At 36.2% G+C, this 26,008-nt stretch overlaps 1 protein-coding gene and 1 long non-coding RNA gene across 3 annotated transcripts; one reads left to right on the plus strand and one right to left on the minus strand.

Annotated features, from left to right (window-relative positions):
* Positions 1-801: 801 nt before the first annotated feature.
* Positions 802-22,616, plus strand: LOC110835462 (putative sodium/potassium/calcium exchanger CG1090). Of its 2 annotated transcripts, XM_087350534.1 has the most exons (9): positions 802-1,188; positions 10,696-10,845; positions 11,771-12,041; positions 13,777-14,065; positions 15,395-15,633; positions 16,623-16,964; positions 17,529-17,762; positions 17,866-17,972; positions 18,303-22,616. In XM_087350534.1, exons 2-9 carry the CDS (start codon positions 10,699-10,701, stop codon positions 18,375-18,377), a joined length of 1,704 nt encoding a protein of 567 aa, XP_087206660.1. In that variant the 5' UTR covers positions 802-1,188; positions 10,696-10,698; the 3' UTR covers positions 18,378-22,616. The 2 variants fall into 2 exon arrangements, with proteins under 2 accessions (XP_087206660.1, XP_087206659.1); XM_087350533.1 differs by having other exon boundaries at positions 17,866-22,616.
* Positions 21,430-25,976, minus strand: LOC110835475 (uncharacterized). Its single transcript, XR_002544922.2, has 2 exons — positions 24,734-25,976; positions 21,430-24,006 (listed from the first exon to the last, which is right to left on the minus strand). It is a non-coding gene; the product is annotated as an uncharacterized LOC110835475 (long non-coding RNA).
* Between the last annotated feature and the right edge of the window lie 32 nt (positions 25,977-26,008).

Below are 26,008 nucleotides of genomic sequence, written 5' to 3' on the forward strand. Positions count from 1 at the left end.
GTTTAAGGGAAGAATTGTAGGGGGAGACAAAGATTGGAATATGTGACGCTGATTTTTGAGGATGTTGGCTGTAAAAAATATGCGGAAATTAAGAGATTGGCGCAAGATAGTCGAAAATGGAGGACCACATCAAACCAGTCGAAAGACTGATGACAAACAAACAAAATCAGTAGCTCAGAAATGACAGGCTGATTAATGAACAGTAAATTTTGGAAGGTTGTGGAAGGAAGTGTTCCTGTATAATTTCAAGCCCCGTCCCGGTATTTTAATAGAGATTGAGAAAAAATACAGTCAAAATAACCGGTCTCCAGACCGAGATTTGAACGTAAGCTAGGCTACGGGACGAGATTACTAACCAGTCGGCCATAACGTTCGATACTATTTTATCGATACAGAATGTAACAGTTAGCAAACTTGCACAGGCTTATAGGGTAGGTTCCATTTTCAATTCCGGGCTCGGAGGCTGGTTATCCTGAGGTTAGTCGTGGTTTAGTTAGTACCTCGAGGCGAATTCTCTTGCTGCACTTCAGTATAGGTCACGAGGCAGTCGTGATATACTTGAGTCTCTATCTGCATTCGCCTGGAGAAACCGAGGATAACCACGAAATCCTCAGCCAGCATCGTCCGTAACCCGACCGACGTTCGAAGCGTTACGTTTCGAATAAAGTTAACTGTTTCGTTATCTTGCTCATACTATCCTGAACACATTATAGATATCCGAAATGTATAGACGTCAAAGGTATTCTTTTTTTCAATACGGCGACGCCTGCGCTGTCGTCGGTCTCCATTGCACTTCGTTATATGGAACTTCGTATTCATTTCGTCGAAACGGTAGCGTTAGTGTAGCGTGGTTAGCAGAACCAGGCACTTTCTGAAGGCTCCGTTTACGAAGTTCCCATTCAATTGCAGTAGGCAATAGACGCGGAGAGAAAGAAAGATTACATGAATTTACGCCACGGTTACAACAACAAACATTATGTAATTTTATTGTTTGTTGGGATATTGTGGTTTACCATTGGTTACGGAGATCTGTGACAGACAGCACCACCCACCTGTCTTTGTATGCACTATTGAAACAGTTGAATGCAGAACGTGTGTCGTTCCGGTTGTGATACGTTAATGTGTCAATTCTGATAGGATCGTAGTTAAATTATCTTCATTTTCCAGACTAACTGAAACAAACGATTGGTAAGTCTTTACCGTTTTTCTTCTAATATATTTTCTAACACCGTTAGAACTACGTTTTTAATTCACTTTGATATACGACTGCAATTATAGTACAAATTAAGAATTAAGATATGTAGTCGAAGTTCATAATTATAAGCACAGCTTTACATTCTCTTATTGGATTGCTTTCCAACGCTTTATACTTTTTTTGTTTTGTTTATCAAATGATGTCAGTAGCTCGAACTATAATAGCATCAACTGATAGGATGATTCAGAAATAAGAACACCTTTGGTAATCATATGGAAGGAAATGGTCGTGGCATAATTTTAAGTATTGTCAAGGCATTTCCCGAGAGGAACTGAGGAAAACCATGTAAAAACCTCTGGATAGCTGAGCCTTGGAACTGAGATTTCAACTCCGGACCTCCCAAAAACGAAGCAGGAGTGATAATCGTTTGGTCGTAACGTTCGATGATGCCTCATCAAAGGCACAGCGTCGAAATTTTCCATTTATGTTACAGTGTTTGAACTTTGATACTGTTTTGTCTTTAAATTAAAACGCGTATTGGTATCAGTTGCAAAGGCGATTAAATTTTCATTAAGAATTATTTGTTGCCTGTGAGTTGGCTTTATGAGGTTGGAACTCGGCCTTTTTTTACTGCTGTTTTATTCAAAAGTAATTTTTTTTAACTGATATTTTCTTTTATGAATTTACTCGATGTTATTCTTCCATCTGCTTTCGAGTCCCTGCCGGATTTTATGTTGAAACTATGTTCTGTGTAATTAATACATACTCCATATCGTAGTGCTGCTTTTCGACTTACAGTATTCATAATACGACTTATCTTATAGATGTTTGAGACTGGAAAGAAAATGGCGTAATTCGCTCTTATGTGACCTGTAACATGCTTTTGAAATAACAAAAGAAAATCGCGTGAATTATTGCAGAAACGTCGACATTAAGTGTTAACAATGTAAACGTAGGAAACATAATTCAATACTATTAATGCTTTGCCTTATTTAACATCCGCCTTGATGAAATCAGGTATTTAAATAGCAATCCTTCTTTTAAATAATTTTAATAGACCCAAGATTTTTTGACTATGTACTGAGAGAGATATATACGCAAGACTTATATCTGTGAGGTTAAATATTTAATTATATGAAGGAGAAATACATTTTAATTGTCCCACTACCAGATATGCACTAGAAATAAATGATCAATACAAATTAGGTAGGGGAAGATGAGGCACTTTGCAACAGCGCCGTCTCTTTGTTTCTGCGCTGCTAGTAATTATGCCAATAGAGTTACAGTGCTTCTGAGGCGCGTGTTCAAACTTTGTCTTTGTTACTTTTGTTGTTTTTCTCACAGTTTTCAGGGTTAAGTTGTAGTCAGTAAATTTTGGTTATTCTTTTCAATGTCGAAAAGATTGTTATTGCTTCATACAGTTCAACGCTGTTCTTACGTCCTAAAAATGTTTTCAGTGTAGTTTTAATTCACGACATTTTATCCTTTGTCGTACCCGTAATTTGCATAAAGCAGTTAGTTTAGTCTACAAGAGTGACGTTGGTTTAGGTGCATGTGATTGGCAAAGTAACCCAGTTCATTGTTGTAAGTTGTTTAAAAATCTATATTTAAATGTTTTAATGATCTAAATACTTTGGTGAAACAACAGAGTAAGCTATTTGTAAATGCAATATAAGAATGGTATTTATATGTTATGAATAGAATAAGGAGGAAAGCAATAATTTTCATACAAAGAGAAAACACGTCTCTGCATACTCCACTCAACTGTAACTATGGCAATCAGGAAGAGAAAATTTTGAGTTGCAACAGACATGCGCCCTTAGTGGGTTAGTTTACAACAGTTACAAATAAATTTATTTGTAGATTACTTAAAGACGCTTTTGGTACCATAGACTATATAACGTCGAAAGAGAGGATGATTGTGAGAAAAATCATATTTCAAAATTGTTACAACGTTCCTCGGCTTTCCCTGAGGAATGTAACATTTTAATAGATCTTGGAGAACTAATTTGTAACGGTACTGGCTCGGAACATGTTCCAATGGAGTGCTTTTGTGAACACGGTAATGGTTCTTCTCTGTTGTTAAAATTTTAGAGATTCGTAACGAGCTGAGTAACTATAAGCTTGTCTGTAAAGAAGCTACACCATTTCATGTCATGACAGTGAGCATCAGAAAACAAAACAAAATGACCCATCTTCCAAAACTGTGATGACTTGAAGATTTCTGTCTTCTGGGTTGTTGCGCTGTGTAGTCTGGTCGATGTTAACCAACGTTTCGGAGGTCATACTGCCTCCGTCATCAGAGTATGAAGATTTCCGTCTTCTGGGTTGTTGCGCTTTGTAGTCTGGTCGACGTTTATCAACGTTTCAGAGGTCATACTGCCTCCGTCGTCAGAGTATGAAGATTTCCGTCTTCTGGGTTGTTGCGCTTTGTAGTCTGGTCGACGTTTATCAACGTTTCAGAGGTCATACTGCCTCCGTCGTCAGAGTATGAAGATTTCCGTCTTCTGGGTTGTTGCGCTTTGTAGACTGGTCGACGTTTATCAACGTTTCAGAGGTCATACTGCCTCCGTCATCAGAGTATGAAGATTTCCGTCTTCTGGGTTGTTGCGCTTTGTAGTCTGGTCGACGTTTATCAACGTTTCAGAGGTCATACTGCCTCCGTCATCAGAGTATGAAGATTTCCGTCTTCTGGGTTGTTGCGCTGTGTAGTCTGGTCGATGTTTACCAACGTTTCAGAGGTCATACTGCCTCCATCATCAGGGCGATGAGTATGAAGATTTCTGTCTCCTGGGTTGTTGCGCTGTGTAGTCTGGTCGATGTTTACCGACGTTTCAGAGGTCACACTGCCTCCATCATCAGAGTATGAAGATTTCTGTCTTCTGGGTTGTTGCGCTGTGTAGTCTGGTCGATGTTTACCAACGTTTCAGAAGTCACACTGCCTCCGTCATCAGAGTATGAGGATTTCTGTCTTCTGGGTTGTTGCGCTGTGTAGTCTGGTCGATGTTTACCAACGTTTCAGAGGTCACACTGCCTCCGTCATCAGGGCGATGAGTATGAAGATTTCTGTCTTCTGGGTCGTTGCGCTGTGTAGTCTGGTAGATGTCCACCAACGTTTCAGAGGTCATGCTGCCTCCGTCATCAGGGCGATGAATCGACCAAACTACACTGCGCAACAACCCAGAAGATAGAAATCTTCATACTCACCGCCGTGAAAACCTCAAATTATACTATGATGACTTGTTGATGAAGTTGGGTTTATTTGCTTGATAATAGCCCTGTGCTTTCCGAGCTGGATAGGTTGCATGTCACGAAATGGGGGGATGAATGTGAATAACAAAATGAAGGGCGGTTATGTCCTGTTTTAAAGCTCTGCCTTTGCATTTGGTCAAAGAGACTATGAAATAAAAAAACAGTGAAACCGATCTCCGGGTGCACAATCGAACCTAGGACTACCTGTATACAAGTCTGTAGTGGAGCTCAAGTTCAATAAACGTGAAGATGTGGTCTGTAGTCTGGAATACAGAGACTAAGATTTTCCAGATGTGCTCTTCGCAAATCTTACATACTGATGTTTATTTATTGAAGGCGCAAAGCTATTTTTATTTTGTGGGACGAATATAAATTACATGTAATGAAACACAAATTTTCGTCTTTCTGCCAATTCTGCAATAGTAAGGAAGAGCATGGATGATTTGACTGTAAAATGCCTAAAATATATATTTACTGAAACACGTTTTAAATCCCAAGGCGGAAAACATAAAGCAAACCAAATACCTTTTACTCGCCTGTCCGCATAAAAATCTGAGATTTATGAATTATGAACTTTATTCAGAGGATACCTCAAAAAGTATCCACCTTCCAAACTGCGAGTTGCTTCTGGTCACATGAAAAGAATCAATTATGTATATTACAACCTGTGGATCGGAGCCGCCTCCTGCATACATGATTTATGTGCACGTGCAAGACGAGGGCGAGTTCCCGTGGTATTTGTACAGAGTGGCCCAAAATGTATCTACCAAGTTAAATGCTTTATTTCAGCTGAAAGATAAGGCATAGGAGTATCGTTTAAACGCCATTCAGATCAACACCTATGCCCTCATATTAGACGATATTTTGCAACCTCATCCCAAAGTTTGACGCCATACTTTGAAGGATATAATTTGTAAGTGTGAAGATTTCACGCTCCAGATTCTTTGCGTCGCCCTGGTGTCCGAAATAAATGGTTTGAATGCTATAGTGAGTCAGCAACGTTCAATCAAACTGTGATCATTCAGCTGATGTACAAATTTTCCTTCCTGTCTCTGTTTCTTTAGTTGTATTTCATTTATTCCCGTTTCTTACTCAGTCTCGTCCTCATTTATTTATTTATTTACTTACTTGCAACATTTGTGTACGTATCCTTTTCAGACCTTTCCCCACACAAAATTTTAGGACTGTAAATTGTTAGCTGTAGCATTTGTTGTACCTCAGAAGTTCGTACTGCCACCATGTTGGTGTTATTTATATCACGGAAATAACAATTACAAAAATGAGTAGATTCTAATGGTACAGTATTCATACCAAGTCTCATATAAATTCATCAATTACTATTATTTTACGTGTCAGGGGAAAGGGACATGATGGTACCACGAGGTACCGTATCTTACGCGTGAAAGAGGTGAACTGAGATCGTTTAAATGGCTTTGTGTTCGTGACAAACGGAATCCGAATCGGAGTGTATTATTGGCATAGAAGGGATTCAATTAGCTGCTGAGAGTCCTCCAGTTCTCTCGGGCTGTTGAAGAAACTTCAGGCTCGCTGTCATCACAACAATTCCGAGAGAGATCTCCAGTCATAATCACACTCGAAGTTCGATTTCTTTTCCTCGTTTGTACATTCACATCAATCCACGCACAACGTTCTGTTGTTACTTGTAAGTTTAACTATGCTACAACATTGCCTATCGTGTAGTTCAATGTGAATACATTTAAAATTAATTTTAAATATATTTTTTTTCCCTTGAAGGACGAATTATTATTAGAAAATATTTCCTACGCCTTGAAATAAATTAACTTTTATTATTTGTATTGTACAATTAAATAGTATTTATGTAGACAATACTTCCGCTCAATGTTCCCGTTTTTATAACAAAGTGCCCGATTAAATACGTAGTAGGCCTACAGAGTATTTATTAAGCAGTTTATATACACTGTTTGCTTTCATGTTCTAACGTTGTGGTCGAGTCGGTCATCACTCCAGGATTGTATTCTGGAGGTGTCGGGTTTCTTTACCCGAGGTTTTATCAGTCAGTCGTTCCAGGCAAACGCTGGGATAGTACCGTAAATTAGGTCACGATCGTTTTCTTCCAAACTGTCCGATTCATTGTCCACAAATTATCCTCTCAGCGACGCTGTAGTCAAACAGAAAAATCCGCTTTTGTGATGTGGGAAAGTTCAGTGCTGTATTTACAAAATATTTCTCTTCCTATTTTTGTCGTAGCAGTTTAGAAATACCTCCCTACTGCGTTTTTATAATATCGTACTGAATTATTGTGGGTTGTTGTGCCACGTAGTCTGTTACAAGTTTACCGACGTTTCAGAGATGCGATCGCCCTGATGATGTAGACATCACACACCTCTGAAATGTCGGTGAACTTAACAACAGACTACGTGTAGCAACAACCCAGAAGTATCATCTTTGTTCTTGTCGCCGTGAAAAGCTGAAAACTCAACAAGATTTTGTATTCCGCGACTTAATCTATTACAGACATTTTAGTCTACATTTTTGCTCGTTTGTTATCGACTTGTCCATTTCTGGTCTTAGTAATAACCGCTTTATAAGTTGACGGATTTTCATGGAACTTGGTATGACTGTCATGCCATTGCTGGTCACCTCTCGTTTGTGCTTCATTGTTTCTTTTAATCAATAATACAAATTTTACAAACGCATGGATTTCAGTGGTGACAGCCTAACTAGCGTGTTTTGGGGGCTGTCCCGACATTTTGTATGGTTATTTTAAAAGTTGCAAATTTTGTTAAGCTAATATATATATATTGTTTAAATCTTGTCCGTCTAATCACAATAAATTCTTATTAAATATTAAAATATTACAATAATTAACATTTAAAATATTAAATGATGTTATTTATCGAAATATTCGATTTACATTAGACCATCATTTTTCACGACATGTTTCAGTTCCTAAAAGAACTATCTTCAGGTGTATATAATTATATAAAGATTCAAAATAATAATAACTTAAATGCAATTTCTTAAATACAATTTCTATATATTATTTTAGAGTACATTTTTATCAGATGTTTATCAGATATCAAACGATGTTCTTTTCCAGATGTTATTCCATTTTAATAACATATTAGATGTTGTTCTGTATGTGTACATCATGCTCAATATGACTTTAGTGTGGGTGAACGTTTTTAAAATTTTTAAAATTTGTAACACGACTGCAACCGTGCGACTATCAGCTTTGCAAGGAAGACCCTGCGTCATAGGTGATAGTCGGACTAGAGTAATGTGTAATAAATATGTTTCCCTTAGGTCAGATGAGAGCGAGACACAACAGGAACATAGGATTCGGAATACAACGGCCGCCATGTTGGTGTGATCCTGTGCGTCTATAGCTGCTGGCTGTTATTGATCTCTTCCTCGCTCTCTCGCCCCCACAATTCAGTTTCTCTGACGATACTCTTAAAAGCATCGTAAGCCCTCACGTCTGACCCACGACGTTAGAATCGTCAGCCTCGTGTTTGCATAATGAAAGAAGTATCTAAAGTATCTAGTGTAAGCACTGAACACGTTCTCCAGATTCAAAGATGAAGTTGTCCCTGTGTTTTAAGCACTAGGACGTGGTGAAAAGGGAACTTGATGTACAGTGCCACGAACTGCAAACATCCACATTGGATTTAAGAGTGTTCAGGATGTTACCAACAGGATATGAAGAAAATTAGGTCCCAAAGCCAGTCTACATAGTGGTGAGAAATTAAAAGTCCTGCTCCTGCCAGGGATCAAATTATGGCCCCCCAGCTCATAGCCAGTCACTATACTGAGCCATTCAGGTTCATAAAACCCTTATTTTTCAGTCAGTAAAGTGACAATATACGCCACGGTGGTCTAGCGGTTAGAACGCTGGCCTTGTAATCCTGGGGTCTCGGGTTCGATTCCCGGCGGTGCCCGAATTTATAACTTGTGTTGGGCAAGGCCGTGGTCTAGGCAACACGGCGTTTTCTTACGGGGGCTTCTTCCCCGGTTTCTCCGTGGCATCCCAACAATTACTCCATTCACACACAGAAGAAGGTAATGGCAAACCACTTCTGGATCATCTGCCAAGAACGTATATGAACAGGTCCCAGTCCGAGAAAAGGATCGAAGGATCCTGTTCATATGGACCTGTCGTCAGACAGAACACTACAAATAAAAAAAGTGACAATGGGCTATGGGCTGGGCAGCCAGGGTTCGATTCCCGAAAGTGGAAGGAACATCAATTTCTCAATAACGTTCAGACAAGCTCCGTGACTCACCCAGTCTTCAATCTAGTGCGTAATGGCAACTCTTTCACTGGGATAAAACAGCCAGAAAATGAAGCCCAATATTCGTCTTTTCTTAGTGCCAAGAACCTCGTAGGGCTGCACCGCCAGTCTACCATACGCCTTCGTGGCACAGTGCTTAATTAAGTACAAGGACAAATTTGCTCTTTTGCGGTCACGATTCCTGGGGGAGAATGGAGTCCATTCCGGTCCTAGGGCGTGACCAACCTTATCGCCAGTTGCGTGTCGTGCGACGGTAAGTGAGACAGTTTGAAGCTGCTCACTCAGCTCGAGATGATGTAAAGGCGAGCTTTACCAAATAATTCACGTGGATGGGCCCGGACAACCGCTGAACGATTTCGTGGGGTGCTGAGAACTTTTGAACTTCCTTTATCTTTATTTAAACTTTTAACAAATTTAAGTTTTATTCTAGTCAACGTAAATACGCTCGGTTTTGGATCTAGAAAAAATTGCTGAATGTTTGTAGTTTCCCATAACGAGTCCTGCCTCAGTCATTTTGATGAGCAGTGACTGAACTGTGCGTGGTCAGTTTCATTTCGAATAAGGAATCAGAGACGAGTGAACACGTTGAATATTTTTCTACTCCGTTCGTCCTTTGTGTTCTTGGAGCCGATCCTTTGTCGACGGCTGCATTTTGTATATCATAAGGGTTTCTGCCAGGAGAATTTCTAACGTAAACCTGAGCACCCTCTGAAATTCTGAGAAGTCAGCGTCCGTAAACCCACAGAAGCCAACTTGCATGCAGCAGTGGCGTTGTTTGTCACGCCGCTGTTCATTTGTTGACTGATTCATCTTCGAGTCTATACTCAGGCCAACCAGGCTTCCGCGATAACCTTTCCTACTTTTCCACACACACTACAGCACATATTTTACAAGTTTCAAGTGTACGTCAGTACACTCACATTCAAAACTCTCTATTATTAATGACATTAGTGTACAGTTTCCGCATGTGTTCTTTTATCCTTGGCATTCTGAATGCGTCAAACTGTTTCAAACAAGTTTAGCGAAGACGTTAATAATATCAAATACAACCTTAATATTGTAATATTCGCGTAATTTCAAAATTTTACGTATTTATTTGTTCAACGTTTGACAATAGAATTTGTCGAAACATCGAAACCTAATTAATGAAGTTTTTGTGGTAGTGGAGGTGGTAATTTGATTCTTCATGGGTAGATCTTCAGATTTCGCCCACGCACTGTTGAATTTGACATAATCACTAAGAAACACAACGTCGCGTTGTTTTCCATTGTTGACATAAACAATTTTTTGTATAGAATTTATAGGTAAGCTTCTACAGGATGAATCAGAAGTATGTTTACAAATTTCGTGTATGTGTTCCAGTATCAAAAATAAGAAAAACTGTTCCTATGAACCTGGGGTCGCAAATGTTTCATTTTCGAAATAATAGCCAAAAATAACTATAATCAGAGTATGAAACTGACCTTCATTATTGTTGAGATCTAGAATGCATCAAGCTATACTGTTTTGTACATCTTTATGTGTGCAGTCAGGTATAGGGGAAACATTATTAACCAACTACTGGTAGTGGAGGATTCAACATTGCTAATACCAAAGCCAGCCATTGGTCACAATCCTGACATAATTCATCCACCTATCGTCTTCATAATATATATTTTTTATCTTCTATCTTAATGTTACCATCCAATCTCCTCTGTCTTTAAAGTGGTTTCCTGACAATAATTCTGTAAGCATTGTGTCTACAACCCATTGTAGTCTTCTAAATTTCAACCCGAATAGGTGACTTTACAAACCATGAAGGTCGTTGCTGAGTAATATGATAAAACACAGATTTGTTTATGTCCTCTTGGGTCCCAGCATCCCTTGAGTACTCTTACAGAGCTGTATTGCACAAACCTTTATGGTAAGATGCTGAGACACTTGTTCTTTACCTTTAGTCTGATTAGTCACTGCAATGTTGTATCTTTGCAGAACATGAGAACTAGACCTCGGCTGAGACGGGAGCGTTGGCAAGTGACATGTGGCCTGGTGTTGATTTACACCTTGATGCACCATGTGGCCTCAAATGATGGAAGCAGTCACATTGCTAGCGACATCAAAGATGCTGGTTCAGATGAGAAGGTTCAATACTATTAAATATGAAGTTGAAACTAACAACCTATGTCTTTTTAGCAGAACTTTCTGTACAAATGTAATAAAATTTACATGTTTGGTACCCCCATTTTCAATGTATGCATATTTCATTCTTAGAAACTTCTATTTATACACAATTTACATCATTAATTTCTTGCAACATTAAATTATGTGAATGAAGTTAAACTCCTACACCAACAGAAATCAGTTTTTGATCAAGAATCAAGAGGAAGCTTGTTGTTTGTCTATCCAACCACCGTATGCTTTCAACTATCAAATGCTGAATTTATGTGGCTTGAAACTATTGTTAGGATTCAAACATGGGTCACTCTAACATAAGCACAGTTGTGTGGCTATGGGTCTATAAGCCCTGCAAGAAATTGATGGTATGTCCTTTCCATTTACTTATGCATCTTTTATTTCAAAAATGTTTGATATATGTAATTACATTAGTTTAAACAAACACCCTTTCTCATCCTTGGAAATCCTTTGTTTGTTTATTATATTATGATTAAGCTGGGTTTAGTTTAAACTTGAGAAGTGGTGTGGTAGGTAACATTATGTTATTGCATTATTTTAATAATTACATTTAAATAAAATACAGTAATCACAACTTCTGAATTATTATTTACTTTGTTGCAAAAACTGTGTAATTTACTCACACGTAGTTCTTCATATATTTTACACACAAATCAGATACTAAAATATAGAAAAATGTTGCAATACATGGCCACTTTATTTCAAAGTTCTTCCAGTAACTAAGACCTTTACAGTAGGAATATGCTTGTAGTATTCCCATTATGTTGTAAAAAATCTGAGAGTAATTGAGAAATGGAGTACAGTGCACTTATTTTTGTGCTAGACTTATGTTTATTAGGGCATATTTGGTAAGAATTAGTTCTCCCTCCTATAGGCTATTGATGAAAGTATCAGCTCAAGTGTAGACAGCACAGCAACTCAGCCCACAACACCTGCGCATCACAGAGGAACCCCTACGGTGCATCAGCGCCGACAAAACTGCACACCTCCAGCTATAGAGCAGTTTCCTATGCCTCTTATGGGACCAGAAGCTCGAAAGTCAGGGGGACTCATAATACATATTCTGGCAGCTGTATACACATTCTTGGGACTTGCTATTGTGTGTGATGACTACTTTGTGTCTTCATTAGACAGGATATGTGAAGGTAATAAAGTTATAAGGTATCTAGAAGTACTTGATCTTTACACCCATACTTCCAACAATACAAATGTAGACCGCATCATAACACCTAGTTATTTCAATGGATCTTAGCATTTTCTGATTCACAGGCCAGTGAAACAGCAGTGTGGTGACTAGTACTGCATCTGTCTCACAATGCAACAGCGTGGAACTCCCCTGTTATTCACTAAGGTCGAATATGGTGAATGTATCAGAATTTTTATTGTATGCCTACATATCCTAACTTGTTTATTATGTACTGTGGCATCTTCTTCCATTTGTTCTTGAAGTAATTTGATTTTAAGCTTATAAAGCCCATTCCATCAACTTACATTCAAGAACTGGTTATTATATCTCTTTCAGATACAACCACTATTTATTTTACCAGTGGCCTGTGGAAGCCTATAAAATTTATTACATTTGTTCACGATTTATTTGTATAAACACTGGTTTTGATCACGCCTTACCACTGTATGTAACTTCAGTGTTCAGTTTATTTTGGATTCTGCAAGAAATGTTATTTTATGCCAAATAAATCTAATATTTAATCATTCTAAAGACAAGTGTATATAATTGTTAAACAAGTTAGGAAATGAACACATGTGGCAACAGTTCTAGTATGTTCACTAGTATTTGAATTTTGTGAATGCCTGTTACTTTCAGTATTAACAATACTGGAATATATCAACAAATTTTAGTAAAACTCACCAATACAAAATTTAACAGAAATCTATTCAGTAATTTTTTTTAATTTTTACATGCATACAAATGGACAGAGAAATTTAAAACATACCTAAAAAGATAATTGAGTGTTACTCTGATTAAATTTGGCACTTACATTTAATCTTATGTTTGAGTACTGTATTATGGCATAGTGTTAACTAACTAACTACCTACCTAACTAACTAGATGGCTTACCGAACCCGAAGGTTCATCACCGAATTAACCAAAGCCCTCCATTGAACCCTGTCCTGGGCCAACAAAATCCAGTCTCCTCCAACTCCTATCTCTCATAGATCCTACCTGAGATTATCCTCCCATCTACGTCTAGGTCTCTCCAGCAGTCTCTTCCCCTCAGGCTTCCCAACCAATACCCGGTGCACACTTCTTGTTCATCCATGCGCGCTACATGCCTCGCCCATCTCATTCTTCTCGACTTAATCACCCTGACAATATTGGGGGAGGAGTACAGATTTTTAAGCTCATCATTATGCAGTTTTCTCCATACCCCATCGTCTTCTCTCCTAGGCTCAAATATCCTCCTCAACACCCTATTCTCAAACACCTGCTATCTGTGTTCCTCCTTCTAAGTGAGAGACCATGGCATAGTGTTAATGAAACATAAATTCCTCAGTTCCATTATATAATTAGAAATTTATAACTGTAAAAACTATATGGTCCAACATATAAGTTTAATATCAAATTACAATTAATATTTTAACTATAAGTTTATTATTATAATGTAAATTGGTAAGAATATTTATTGTATTTCAATAGAAGACCTGGTTTCACTTTAACCATTTATGAGCTTAAAGATGAAGCCTATGGGATGAAACATGTATTTCTTGCAATTATTACTTTTCAACTGTTTAATTATGCAAAATTAATTTAATTTTTAATGTCATATGAGCCTAAAGTATGTAAACTATTTATGTTCATAATATTTCTGGTGTTATTCTTGTTTGTGAGTCTGAATGTGTGAAACTGAATGATTATTGCAGAACTGAAGCTGTCTCCAGACGTGGCTGGAGCCACTTTTATGGCCGCTGGCTCCTCTGCTCCTGAACTGGCAACAGTGGTTATTGGAGTGTTCTTTGCTAAAGATGACATTGGTATCAGTGGAGTGATTGGGTCAGCTGTCTTCAACATAATGTTTGTTATCTCAGTGTGTGCACTGTGTGCAGGCACAGTTTGTCACCTCAACTGGTGGCCACTTATAAGAGACTGCTTCTTCTACGCACTGTCCATCCTAGTCATGCTCTTCACCATCTATAACGAAGTTATATCCTGGTGTGTGGGTTATCCTATACCTTCTTTCATTTGATAGCTTGTTTCTATTCTTAAAATACTTCTTGCTACTTTGTTTCTTCTCTTGGAAAGAAAGTTGCTGGTACCCAAATGATACAGTGGCAGGTGATGTGTTCTAAAGTTTTTGACAAAGCATTTCATGAATGTATCAGGGAGAATGAAAATTAGAATCTTAGGATCTTATCCTTGTTTCAGTCCCTGCCATTTGTAACTTTTATTTACACACTTTCTTAATTTTGTGTCTTATGAAAAAGCATTGGTACCGTGAATCATTTTATACTGCTAGGATAGAAGCCCTGCTTTTTACCATGTAATGTGTAAATTATAGAGTAACAAAACAGTCAGTAGCTGTGGCCATGATGGCATCTCAACTCTTTGCATGACATAATTTTACCATGTTATGCCCTATTAGATGTGGCAAAAATGTAAGATTGTTTTTCTTATTTGTTTATGGCAACATAAGAATCTCAGCAGAAACATATGAGTAAAATGGTGCACTAGAATTTGGAGTACATACTTTCCAGATGAATTATTTATTATGATTTTGAGTATCTCATTGACTTTTATGTTTTTATTTATTTCTGTAAGGCATTATAGAACACAGAGTCAGCAGTTATTTTTCCTTCACCTTTGTTAAAAATTGAATATATATTAAACATATTTCAAATAAAAGTTGTAGATCTTAATGAGATTTATACTTTGTAAAGTACTAATTTTCATGGTGCTAGGGTATCTCAGTTAGCTAACTATGAATTAGACAACCACCAGGATTTGATGCTCAGCAGGGAAAGGATTTATTTTTCTGGCTTCTGCATCCAGATCAGCTCTAGGGTCTACCCAGCCTCCTATCCAATGGGTACCAGGGATCCTCTCCCCAGGGGTAAAATGTGGCATGACACTGGCCACTCATACAATAACTACAACAAGCATAACAATGATACTGATGGCCATTTTTGCAACAACACAATCTGAGGTCATTTTTCAGAAGTGTGATGAAAGCTGGGACAGACATACAGATATGGATGGGCCAGGAGGATATTCTTTACATGTGTGTAAATAACATCTAAAATGTAAAATTTCACTGAAGTAGGCCAAAACATTATTTGAAGAGCTCACATTTTCGTAATTTCACTTAAATGACAGATATGGAGAGTGCTATGTTAAGTCAGAAACTAATAACTGGTTTAACCTCTACCACTGAACTGTTGGCTTATCCAGTTCAAGTGTTTTCGACATAGCACACAACACACACGCTATACTTGGAAGTCACAGATATTTTCAATTATAACATTATACTCTCTGCTTCCACAGGCCAGAACCTTTGTTTATGATTCTGATGTATGTTGGATACTGCTTGGTGCTGCACTATAACTCAAGACTGGAAAGATGGGCAAAGAAACTGCCAGTGCCATGTCATGAACCTCTACCAGAGGAAGAATCAGTACTAGTTTCATATCGACACCTTGAAGAAGACCGTTCACGTCGCCCAAGTTATACCACTCCGCCTCCAACTTCAGTTGATAACAAACTCAACTTCAACACAGAACCAGGTCAGTATAGTTAGTATAGTTAGAAGTAAAAGTTTGTGGTTTTGTTTAATGATTAAACTTATTGTCTGTTTAACTCCTTGTGAGGTTCTCTGGTCCAGCTCCACCTTGACCCAAGGAGTAAGAAAATACTTCCAAAACATAAGTGTTTTGTAAAAATTTGAATTTGAATACCAATTTGAGGGACTGTAAGATCTGTCTTCATTAAATTGAGTATCTTGCCAAATATAAACATGTAACATCTGCATTGTTAATCAACTCCCTGACAGTCAAACATAAGATACTTACATCATATCTTTAAAATGGACATGTTTCTGTGTCAGTTTTACCTTCCATTCTTCCATCAAAACTTTATAATTGATTTATTTGTTTTTAACATACATATTATATATTTTAAGTCATCAGCAAAGCTTTCATACATAGTAGTATTGTGAAAATCAGCCTCAGCATTATATAAGCTTTCATTCCATCTCTACATATTACATCAGATTCTTTTATATAATATGTAATATTCCAGCAGTTATAATTTTAACATTTAAAAGAATGATTATAGTAAAAATATTATTTTGTCAAAGTTCTACTTATTCTTGTTCATTAGCCATTAACTTGTGCTTTCTTAACCTGTATTATCCATGTGTTGTGGCTTTTATGCCTGATAAAGCCATGCATTACAGTAATACACTGCTATACCATCAAACCCATAATCAATGACTGGCCAGCAGTCCCATAGTATGATAGTTTAAATTCCCTATTCCAGTATGATAAAGGCTAGTGAAGTTCTAATATTTCAATTAAGAGTCACTAAGTTTCTTCTGTAGTTTAAATTATACTTCACATAATTGTTGTTTTTAACTTTCATTTTTTCTTATTTTATGATACATTTCAATGTGTGTTACATGTGTGGTGAGTTGTTATGTTCTTTATGTAATTATTAATTTGCAAGTGAAAACAACTATGTGTTATTACTGTTTCCAATAAATTCTTATCTACAGGCAGCTTTCCGGCAGATAAAGAAACTGGTGCATTTCCCCAGCAACAGGGAGTCCCTGGAATTCCACCACAGGTTCCTCCCCAACCAGCCACTGCTGATTATTACAAGCCTAAGGAAAGTCGCCCTGGTGAAGAAGTTTCACCATTGGTAAAGCCCACTGAAGGTGGTCTATGGGCTCAGGTGTCATGGGGTGTCACAGTACCCATCCATGCCCTCTGCCGTGCCACGATTCCTGACTGCAAGAAAGAACGCTGGCGACACTGGTATCCCTTTACCTTCCTTATATCAATGATATGGATTTCATTTTATTCCTATATCATGGTCTGGATGATTACAGTTATAGGTAAGAAAGTGTTCTGATCATGAACAGTTGTAGCAACAGTAGTTTTATTAGAAGTGACAGTAGTAATTATAATAATCACTGCTTTCTCTACACATATAATAAAGTATTAAAAGTTGTATCTGAAGCTGCTATCACCATAGTAATGTTTTGTACCCTAAAGTCACTGTTGTAATGGTAACCACCATCATGTATGTAAGATGCTATCTACATTGCAACCAAGATTATTTAAGCTGCTGTCACCAGGGTAACTAATGGAGGCTAGGAAAGGACTGGACATGTTTCTTTTGTTCTCACTACAGCTTGGGAACGTACTCTGGTTCACACATCACAGCTGTTCTGGCGAAAATCCTGGATATTTTCAAATATTTTCCTCAAATTCATGTAATGTGTAGTGATTCCTTTTGTATACTTTGTCTTTCAAGCTGTTAAAAGCAACCACCGTCTTTCTTCTTCTGTTAACAATGAGAGAAACTTATTCAAAATCAAATTAATATACTCTTCTAAAGGACAAGGTTCAGTTTAATCCCAGCTTATTACACTTTGTAACTTTTAATGCTCCAACAGGCAGTACCCTAGGCATTCCTGATACAGTGATGGGGCTGACATTCATGGCTGCAGGTGTGAGTGTTCCTGATGCTTTGTCCAGTTTGGCTGTTGTCAAGGAGGGTTATGGGGACATGGCAGTATCTAACGCAATTGGTTCCAATGTCTTTGATATACTCATCTGCCTAGGATTACCTTGGTTCATTCAGACAGCCATCATCAAGCCAGGATCCCATGTTAATGTTTATAGTAAAGGTATGTACATAAGCAACTAACAGTTACTCTAATCACTAAGCAATGTCTGATTTTATGAGTTACTGGAATTTTTATTTTATTTGTTATTTATTTATTTTTTCAGGTCTTACTTATTCCACTCTTTCTTTGCTTTCAACTGTCATCTTTCTGGTAGTGGCTACTCATCTTAATGGCTGGAAGCTGGACAAGAAATATGGGATCATTCTTATGGTATGGTACCTCTTATTTATAACATTTGCCAGTTTATATGAGCTCAATGTATTTGGTAATATGAATCCACCAGAGTGCCCTAGCAACTACTAGAATATGTTACAGTTTACTGTGTCTGTTATAACTAAACTGTAAAAAAGAATTTAACTTTTGAGTAGAACAGGCCAAGGGCATCTGTAAAGTAGGGGCAAGGACAGCAGCCATTGCATTATCTCACTAAATACTTTGTCCACCTACATGCAAGTATAATAACAGTGTTGCACACTGGAGCATGTTCTCCCAAATTCAGAACAATTCCAATGTCTCTTTATGATTTTCTGTTTTGGGTAGGATGAAGTTAGAGACATCAGAAGAGGAGTAATCAGTTCCCTCCCCCATCCACCAACATGTTCATTCTGTAGATAAGTTATTTTTATCTGGAGTACACACTGCAAAACTCAAAACTTGACTCATTGGATGACTTTTCCTTTTGAGTAGGATGATTTATTTATGTGTGGTTTATGATGCTGTCTATAGCTTTGACAATATAGTGTCAATGATGAATTGGAAAGAGAGTTGAAGAAAGCAGTCATGGCCTAACTTAAGGTACTCTATCATGGCATTTTCTTGGAGTGTCTGAGGGAAACCACAAAAAACCTCAGTCAGGATAACCAACTTCCATGCTAAGATTTAAACCTGGAACATTCTGAATATGAAGGAGGAGTTATAACCACTTGACTGTACCGTTTGGTAAGTAGAATGAGGTTATGGACATAAAAGGAGGAGAAGGGGCGCAGGGAACAGTCCTCCTGATATTTTCTCCACTTACACATGACAGTGTTGTGCTATGCTTTGTAATTTATTCCCTTACACTAAGAACATATCTGATGTCTCTGGATAAGATTAGTTTTCTCAGAGTTTTGTGTTAGTTAATATAGAGTAATGTATAAGAGTGAATAAGAATTTTAACTTTTTGCATAATTATTATTTCGCAAAGTTGTATACTAAAGTATTACCAACATTCACAAATGATTTTAAGATATATTTAATTCTTCTTTCATTTGCCCTGATCAGCATTATAAGTATGTTTGTTTGATTAAGGGTCTTGTTCTCTGCAACTTGAGAAATAGCCTAACTTCCACATTTCAGGAAAATGAAATCAAAAGTCAGTTGGAAATTTAAGATAAACATTAACCTATCATGACACAATAATGAACTTAACTTGGGCACATGCTGAAAGACCAAACACATACCAAAGGACCTCTATTCAAGACTTGTAGGCCTGGGTTGTTATATCCCTTTCCTTGCTGAATTTTCTTAGCAAAATATTCCTTTGTTTCACTTGTCTTTGGTATCTCACAAATTGTAGTTTAGTGATGCTGAAAGTACCTTTAAATTGTTAAGAGACAACAGGATAGATTTCTTTCCTCTGATAATGTCTTACTGCAGATACACACAGGGAACAAGGGCCATTTTAAAATTGAAGTGATTTATGGGGAATTTAATTTATTATACAGTGGGTAAATTAGTCAGTGTAAGAACCAACCAGAAATGTTTAATATTTTAAGGAATACTCTGTCTTGGTAGTTTTAATTGGTATAAATCTTAGGTAGGAATTTGAAGATAAATTCTAATGCTAAACTCTGTCTTATGCAATAACGATCTGGTAACCTTGAAATATTAGTATAAAAAGGAAATTTTCATCTATGTGGGCACCCATTCCTCAATCCATTCAAACACTGCATGTAAATGTTTTACAGTGGAGCCTACAAGCTAAGCTCCTATCCAAATCTTTTGCATGGTAGTAGCATTAGATATCTTATTTCTTTAATTAACTCAGTTATCTCTAGATTTATCTTTAATTTTCCTATAGCCTCCCATAAATTTCACCTTGCTATGGGGTCATAAACTTTTTCAAAATCTATAAAAGCAAATGGGTGTTCTGATTTACTGGATTTCTCTTTTCATTAATATGTTACAAGGTGTACAAGTTATCAGAACAGCATGAAAACCACTTTGATCTTCACTTATTTTTCCCTTATTTATTTTTGTAACTTAAGCTGCAGTAACTTGGTGCAGTGGAAGTAGTAAATTGAACAAACACAATGAATGAACATTCTTTGTTGTGTACACAATTTTATAACACCTGATGAAAACAATTTAATTATTGAAACAGAATCATATTGTGATACTGCATGTGTGTATTGACAGTAACTCTTGTACCAAGTGGAAGTATGTGCACAGAAGTGTAAAATAACATTAACCTTTTAACCTTTGTTGACAATGTGTCATTGCAGTTGCACACTGCTATATCTTAAACACCTGTTCCCATACAATAAAGGTCAGCAGTGTTAGTTCTTTTTAGTAACTTAATATCTGTTCAGAGAAAAGGTTAGGTGTTTTTATTAACCAAAATAGGGTATTGTTGCTAGTAGAATGCACTAAAATTCCATGAAACCAGTAATTTATAAGATACTTGAAACACAATATGTCATGTAAGTTGCCTATCGATGGTGTAGGTATAATCAATGTCTGTATGTGCTAATGTAACACTTTCAGGTCCTCTATAAGACGCAGTTCAACATTCAGTAAGTCATGGGGACAACTATGCCAGAGATTTTGAGTTTGAAACTACATAGTTTCTGTGAGCATAGTACTGCATATCCTTCCTTTCCCTCAAATCTGAAATTTAATAGTAAAGGATGAAGTTGTCCCTGTGCCTAAATACCATACTTATATGGGAGAACAGAGATAAAACTCCATGCATTCGTAACTTTGATAACAGATGGAGGTGACTGGTCAGTTTCAAGCTATGGGCACATTAGCCGCAGGAAATGAACTGCTAGTCCTATCCTGAATTTGACAATTTTAAAATTCAAACAAAATAAATTAGAATCTGATGAGATGTTACTTGTTAAGGTAAATGAACATCAAAAAGTTGAGGTTTCTAATCTACAGACACTGGGAATGACACCTCTGTCCCCCTTGAAAAACCAAACAAACCATCTTATAACTTAGATTACATCTCCGGATACATGTGACATCAGTTCTGATTATTGGACACAAAGTGGAAAGGTTGAAATGAATGCAAAACTATTTCTGAGTCTCTCAGAACTGAACTTTGTAAGTAAATAAAATGCATTGAGTTCATTATTGTCTGTACCAAAACATTTCTAAAGAGCTATTAGGAAATAACGTTCTGTAGTAAAACTGCCACATTAGAGTGATTTGATGAAAGTATCTAACTTCATATTTGATAAACTTTTCAGGCTGTTACAGGTAACATAAAAATAAGAATACAGTTAATTACAAATTGCTTAAAAGCATTTTAGTTTGATAAAGATTTCAATTTGAGAATGTACATACATATAATCTTAGTCTTAGTGATATATGAAGTAATTAGGGCAACAAAATATAAATATGTGGTTTAATTAATATTTTTGAAGCTGTATGGATGTAAGTGTAATAATTTGTCACCTTACACAGTTGATGCAAAGCAGTTGCTTTTATTTATATCCAAACAGATGAAAGAAAGCATCATTACAAAATATTGTGGGTGGACAAGTTTATTCATTCATTTGCTCATTCTCAAACAACGTAAGACAATAATTCAAAGCCTTAATAATAAGTATCATTATGTCATGTTACATTAAAGATTCATTCATCATTGAAGTAATTGTAATTAATATTATAAATGGAGAAAGAAGAAGAATATTAATAGATATATCACATCATACTTGTATGAAGCTAATGCATATATCTCGGGAATGTTTCTGAAAAATGAAGATTATAATTTTTCTTAGCATGTACTGTTTATGTTGGTAATAATTTAAATTTTAATGTGTTATATTGTTTTATTAAATCAATAGGGATATTACAATTTATACAAAATGTCTTCTAAGGTGGTGAGCAATGTCAATACAGACTAAGACTGGTATTTTGAAGACTGTCTCTATCCCTTTAAGCAAGTGATGTGATGAGTGACAAATTCTGTTCCTCTAAGACATCACAGTTTTATGCCTTATTGACACAGCTCATTTAGACACTATGAGAACTTAGTTTCATATAATTTATATAACAGTTAATAATTTATATAATAGTCTATACTTTTAAAGAACTATGACTACAAGTCTGGTATTTTTTTATAAATGTGCACAGCACATCAACTTGAGACCATTTTCTTAATTTTTCTTTCTCCTTAAATTATATATAATTATATGCTTATAATACAATTTTGTACTTAATGTTTGAGTATGTAATCCCTTCTGTATACTGTGTGTTTAAAAATTACTTCAATAGCAAAGAAATTTTAAATGTACAGTTTATAATATACTTTGTCTTTATTATATGTTCAAGTTACTGAAAACTAAAGTTAAATTTCAGAAACTGAATACATTTATCATATGAGCATTTATAAATTTACATCGTGTTTTAAAATTATATATATTATATTTAACAAATGAACAAGTAGAATCGCTGTATACATTGCTTTCAATTTCATGAATTGTTGTGTAGTTTTTGGTTGTTTTGTCCAGTTCAAAGTTATACTATGAGAGTGGCGGCTTTTACCTTTGAGATGGTGAGAATTATTGCTATTGGTCCTTAGTAGACTTAATATGTAAATGGATTTCCCTCAGTTGTTTAATAAAATTATCTTTTTTTTCAGACAGTCTAATTTTCTTAAACTTCTGTATTGTGTCTGTGATGTTAACTGAACATACAGGTATTTATGTAACAACTCTAGCTTCTTAATTCTGTTTAGAGAAAAGATGAGAGTAGCATGTGTACAAAGTATTTGAGAGGGTATCATCCTATTCAATCCCCAAACTCAGCAATTTTTCGCTTTTACAACAGTCCAAGGAACAAGATCAAGGAAAAACAGAATATTAGGTGGTCATACATCCACTCAGTCATTATCAATTTATATCTGCTAATTAGAGACAATACTATTGCAGACAAACATGTTAACTACTTTGTAATTCTGATGTTTTAATCCCACAGCTAATACTCCTGCTAAAAGCATGCCCATAAAATGTAATTAATTTTGTTCTTTCTAATCAGTATTTTTGAATTAAGTTAAGGAAAAGGAATGAAACACATGACAGGAAATTAAAGACCTATCTGGCTTGCAGTTACAGATCCAATGAAATGAGCATGAAACATAATATGAAACCATAATCATTGTAACTTAATTATAACTCTGCACTTTTAAATGCAGAAGTGAATGACAAGTAGCTCATGAAATGCAGACACTTTGGCTGATGCTTCTGCCTCAGATACAGAGAAAGGAAATTAAAGAAGCCATAAGAAATTAGGTTGTCTGACTTTTCTGCTACTTAGTTTCTAGAAAAGTGTATTTTGTATTTTATATTTTGGTAGGACTCACATGCATTGCCCTTAGCCTATGCCATCTATTTTTGACATCACTTTTTTAAAATAAGTGCCAGGTTAGAACCCCAAGGCCTGAAAAATGCCACCACATTGGGGTCAACTATAAATCTGCCTGAAATTCAATTGTGGAGAACTTTTTATAAGAATAGTGTACTAAATATAGAAATTAAAACTGAACAAACTGAATGAAGAAGAACAGAATTAGGTAATTCTAATAAACTAAGATGTAGGGGAAACCTTTAAAACATTATGAATTCAAAAATCATTAATTATGTTTGATATAATTAACAACATAAATTCTTACATTTCACAAGACAACTGATATAAGAGGGTTCAAATGAAAAAATGATCACAGCCTTCTAGCAAATACAGCCAATCACTTTGTGATCATATGGTTGTGTGCATGACATACCAGCATCTGCAATAGAGCAGGTATGTTACAGCAAATGAGACCAATGTGATGTAGTTCAATGCCAGCATTCGAGGTGCAGAATCAGGACTGTTTTTCTTTGCATTAATATACAACCACTGATGTTGGTGTTCAATGACCCTGACATCGCCATCAATGCCACAAGGGGTAACATCACGTTGCATGACAATGCCCATGCCCATATGGCTTGCACTGTCCAGAACACCCTACGCTTCATGTGTCCACAAGAAACTTCTGCAGAAAGATAATTGTAATGTATATAGTTTCAGTAATTTTTATGCTTATGGATGTACAGACATTAATAGTTAAAAAGTGTTCATTACTAAAAATTAAATTTGAACCTTTAATGCTTCATAACACAATTGTAAGATTGAAGGACTAGATATGAAACAGTATTAATGCGTATCACACCAAATAATCTGCATACAAAATCATGTTGTTTTCATTCATTCATTCATTCAAGGTTAAGCTACAGGCTTGTTCCAACCCTCTTAATTCATTCAATAAAATCTTCTCAAATGATCAGTCATGTCAACTGGTTAAATGAAGAAACTGATATTTCAGGGATCATCTCTGTCCCCATCATCAGAACCCTGATCGTCCAAGAAGATTTTATTGAGTTATGTTGCCACGGAAGCTTCAAATCATATACCTTTAATTCATTGTTGACTGTTATCTCAAAATAGGCTGGCTAGTGATATATTTTGTTGAGCTTTTCCAAAATTTCTTAACTTTCAGAGTATCAGGCTGTTCAGTCACTACATTTTCTGCTGGCCCAAATTAAATTCTACTGTTATGCTAAGCTGTTAATATGTTTTGATGAAATGATTTATTTTTCATAAGAATCTACTTACAACAATGAAATAAAACACATTATTCAGAAAAGATACCTTTACCACTTGAAACTCTTCCTCAGGTTATAGCTTAGCAAAATTATTAGAAACTGAAAGGAATATTATACCTAATTATATTGTCTGCTATTGTTAACTTCATACTTTGAAAATATTGTAATTTTATTAATGTATCTGGTTGGAAATGTGAATGTTTCATGTAAACGTTTCTTCTCCATCTGATAAACATAGCTTGTCACAAAATTGTTTCTGTTCAGTATGTTATCATCTTATTTGGTAAGTCGTTGCAGCACATGCATCACTAAATGCTTCACAAACAGCAGTAAACAATTCTGATGCAAAGTAATGTTCAAGAACAAACATATGACATGCTCATTAATACACCATGTTTGCACCTGCACAACTTTTCCATAACTGGCATAAACAGTTGCCTAGCAACAAGGGTGGCCTTCACTCAAGTGTCATGGAGGAGGTTCAGAGAGTCTACTACATGAGGAGTGGAACTGCTTCTGATTTCATTTTGGTTTCTTACTTTTGACTTATTACCATAACTCTTAGCCATCCTGTCACGTTTATTGACATTGCCTATGTGTGTTTATCATAGTTTTGAACTACTTTGGATTTCAGAGTACTCCCTATTGATCCCAAAAATTCCTTTCAGCTGCACATAGATGAATGCTGTATTACTAATACACTGGTGTGAAGTTGCCATGAACTGCACTCACAATATACCCTTTCTTAATTTTGAGGGCCCTGGGACCAAAATTAGGGGTATTATTTCTGTTATTCTTAACAGTGCCAATGCAAACAATTTCCCTGTTCTACAGAGTGGGTGGGAAGTAAGTAGGCATTAAATAATTGCTATACATTGGAAATATAGAGGTTATAACCATTTCTCAATGCCTACTGAATTCCCATCCACCCTATAGATGCCATTGAATAGGTCATGACATGTAAGGTGCCTCTGAAATGTCGGTAAACTTCTACCACATCACACAATGCTACAGTCCAGAAGGCAGCCAACTTCATACTCCCTGCTATGAGAACCTCAAATCCTACCAAGAATATTTTATTCTGCATTCCATTCTGTATCATTCTCCTTTTGCACAGACTACAATGTTGGAATGTTTTTGAACCTAATTGCGTGGAGGGGGGGGGGGGATCTTCCAGAAAATAATTTCCTGATGTTTAGCCCATGGTTACTTACAACGAATGGGCAGTGCCATCATGAAAAATAAATACATTTATTACGTGAATAAAATAATAACGAAAAATAGTGCGTATGACAGTAATTAACATTGGCATAACATCTAGACTGCAGAAAATATCCATACACTATCACTTCAAGCATTACGAAATTTCGTTTATATTAACTTTTATACTGC

The sequence above is a fragment of the Zootermopsis nevadensis genome, unplaced genomic scaffold (genome assembly GCF_977971745.1).
Source record: "Zootermopsis nevadensis isolate Lab colony 2312 unplaced genomic scaffold, Znev_1.0 Znev_ptg000017l, whole genome shotgun sequence".
NCBI classification, from domain to species: domain Eukaryota; kingdom Metazoa; phylum Arthropoda; class Insecta; order Blattodea; family Termopsidae; genus Zootermopsis; species Zootermopsis nevadensis.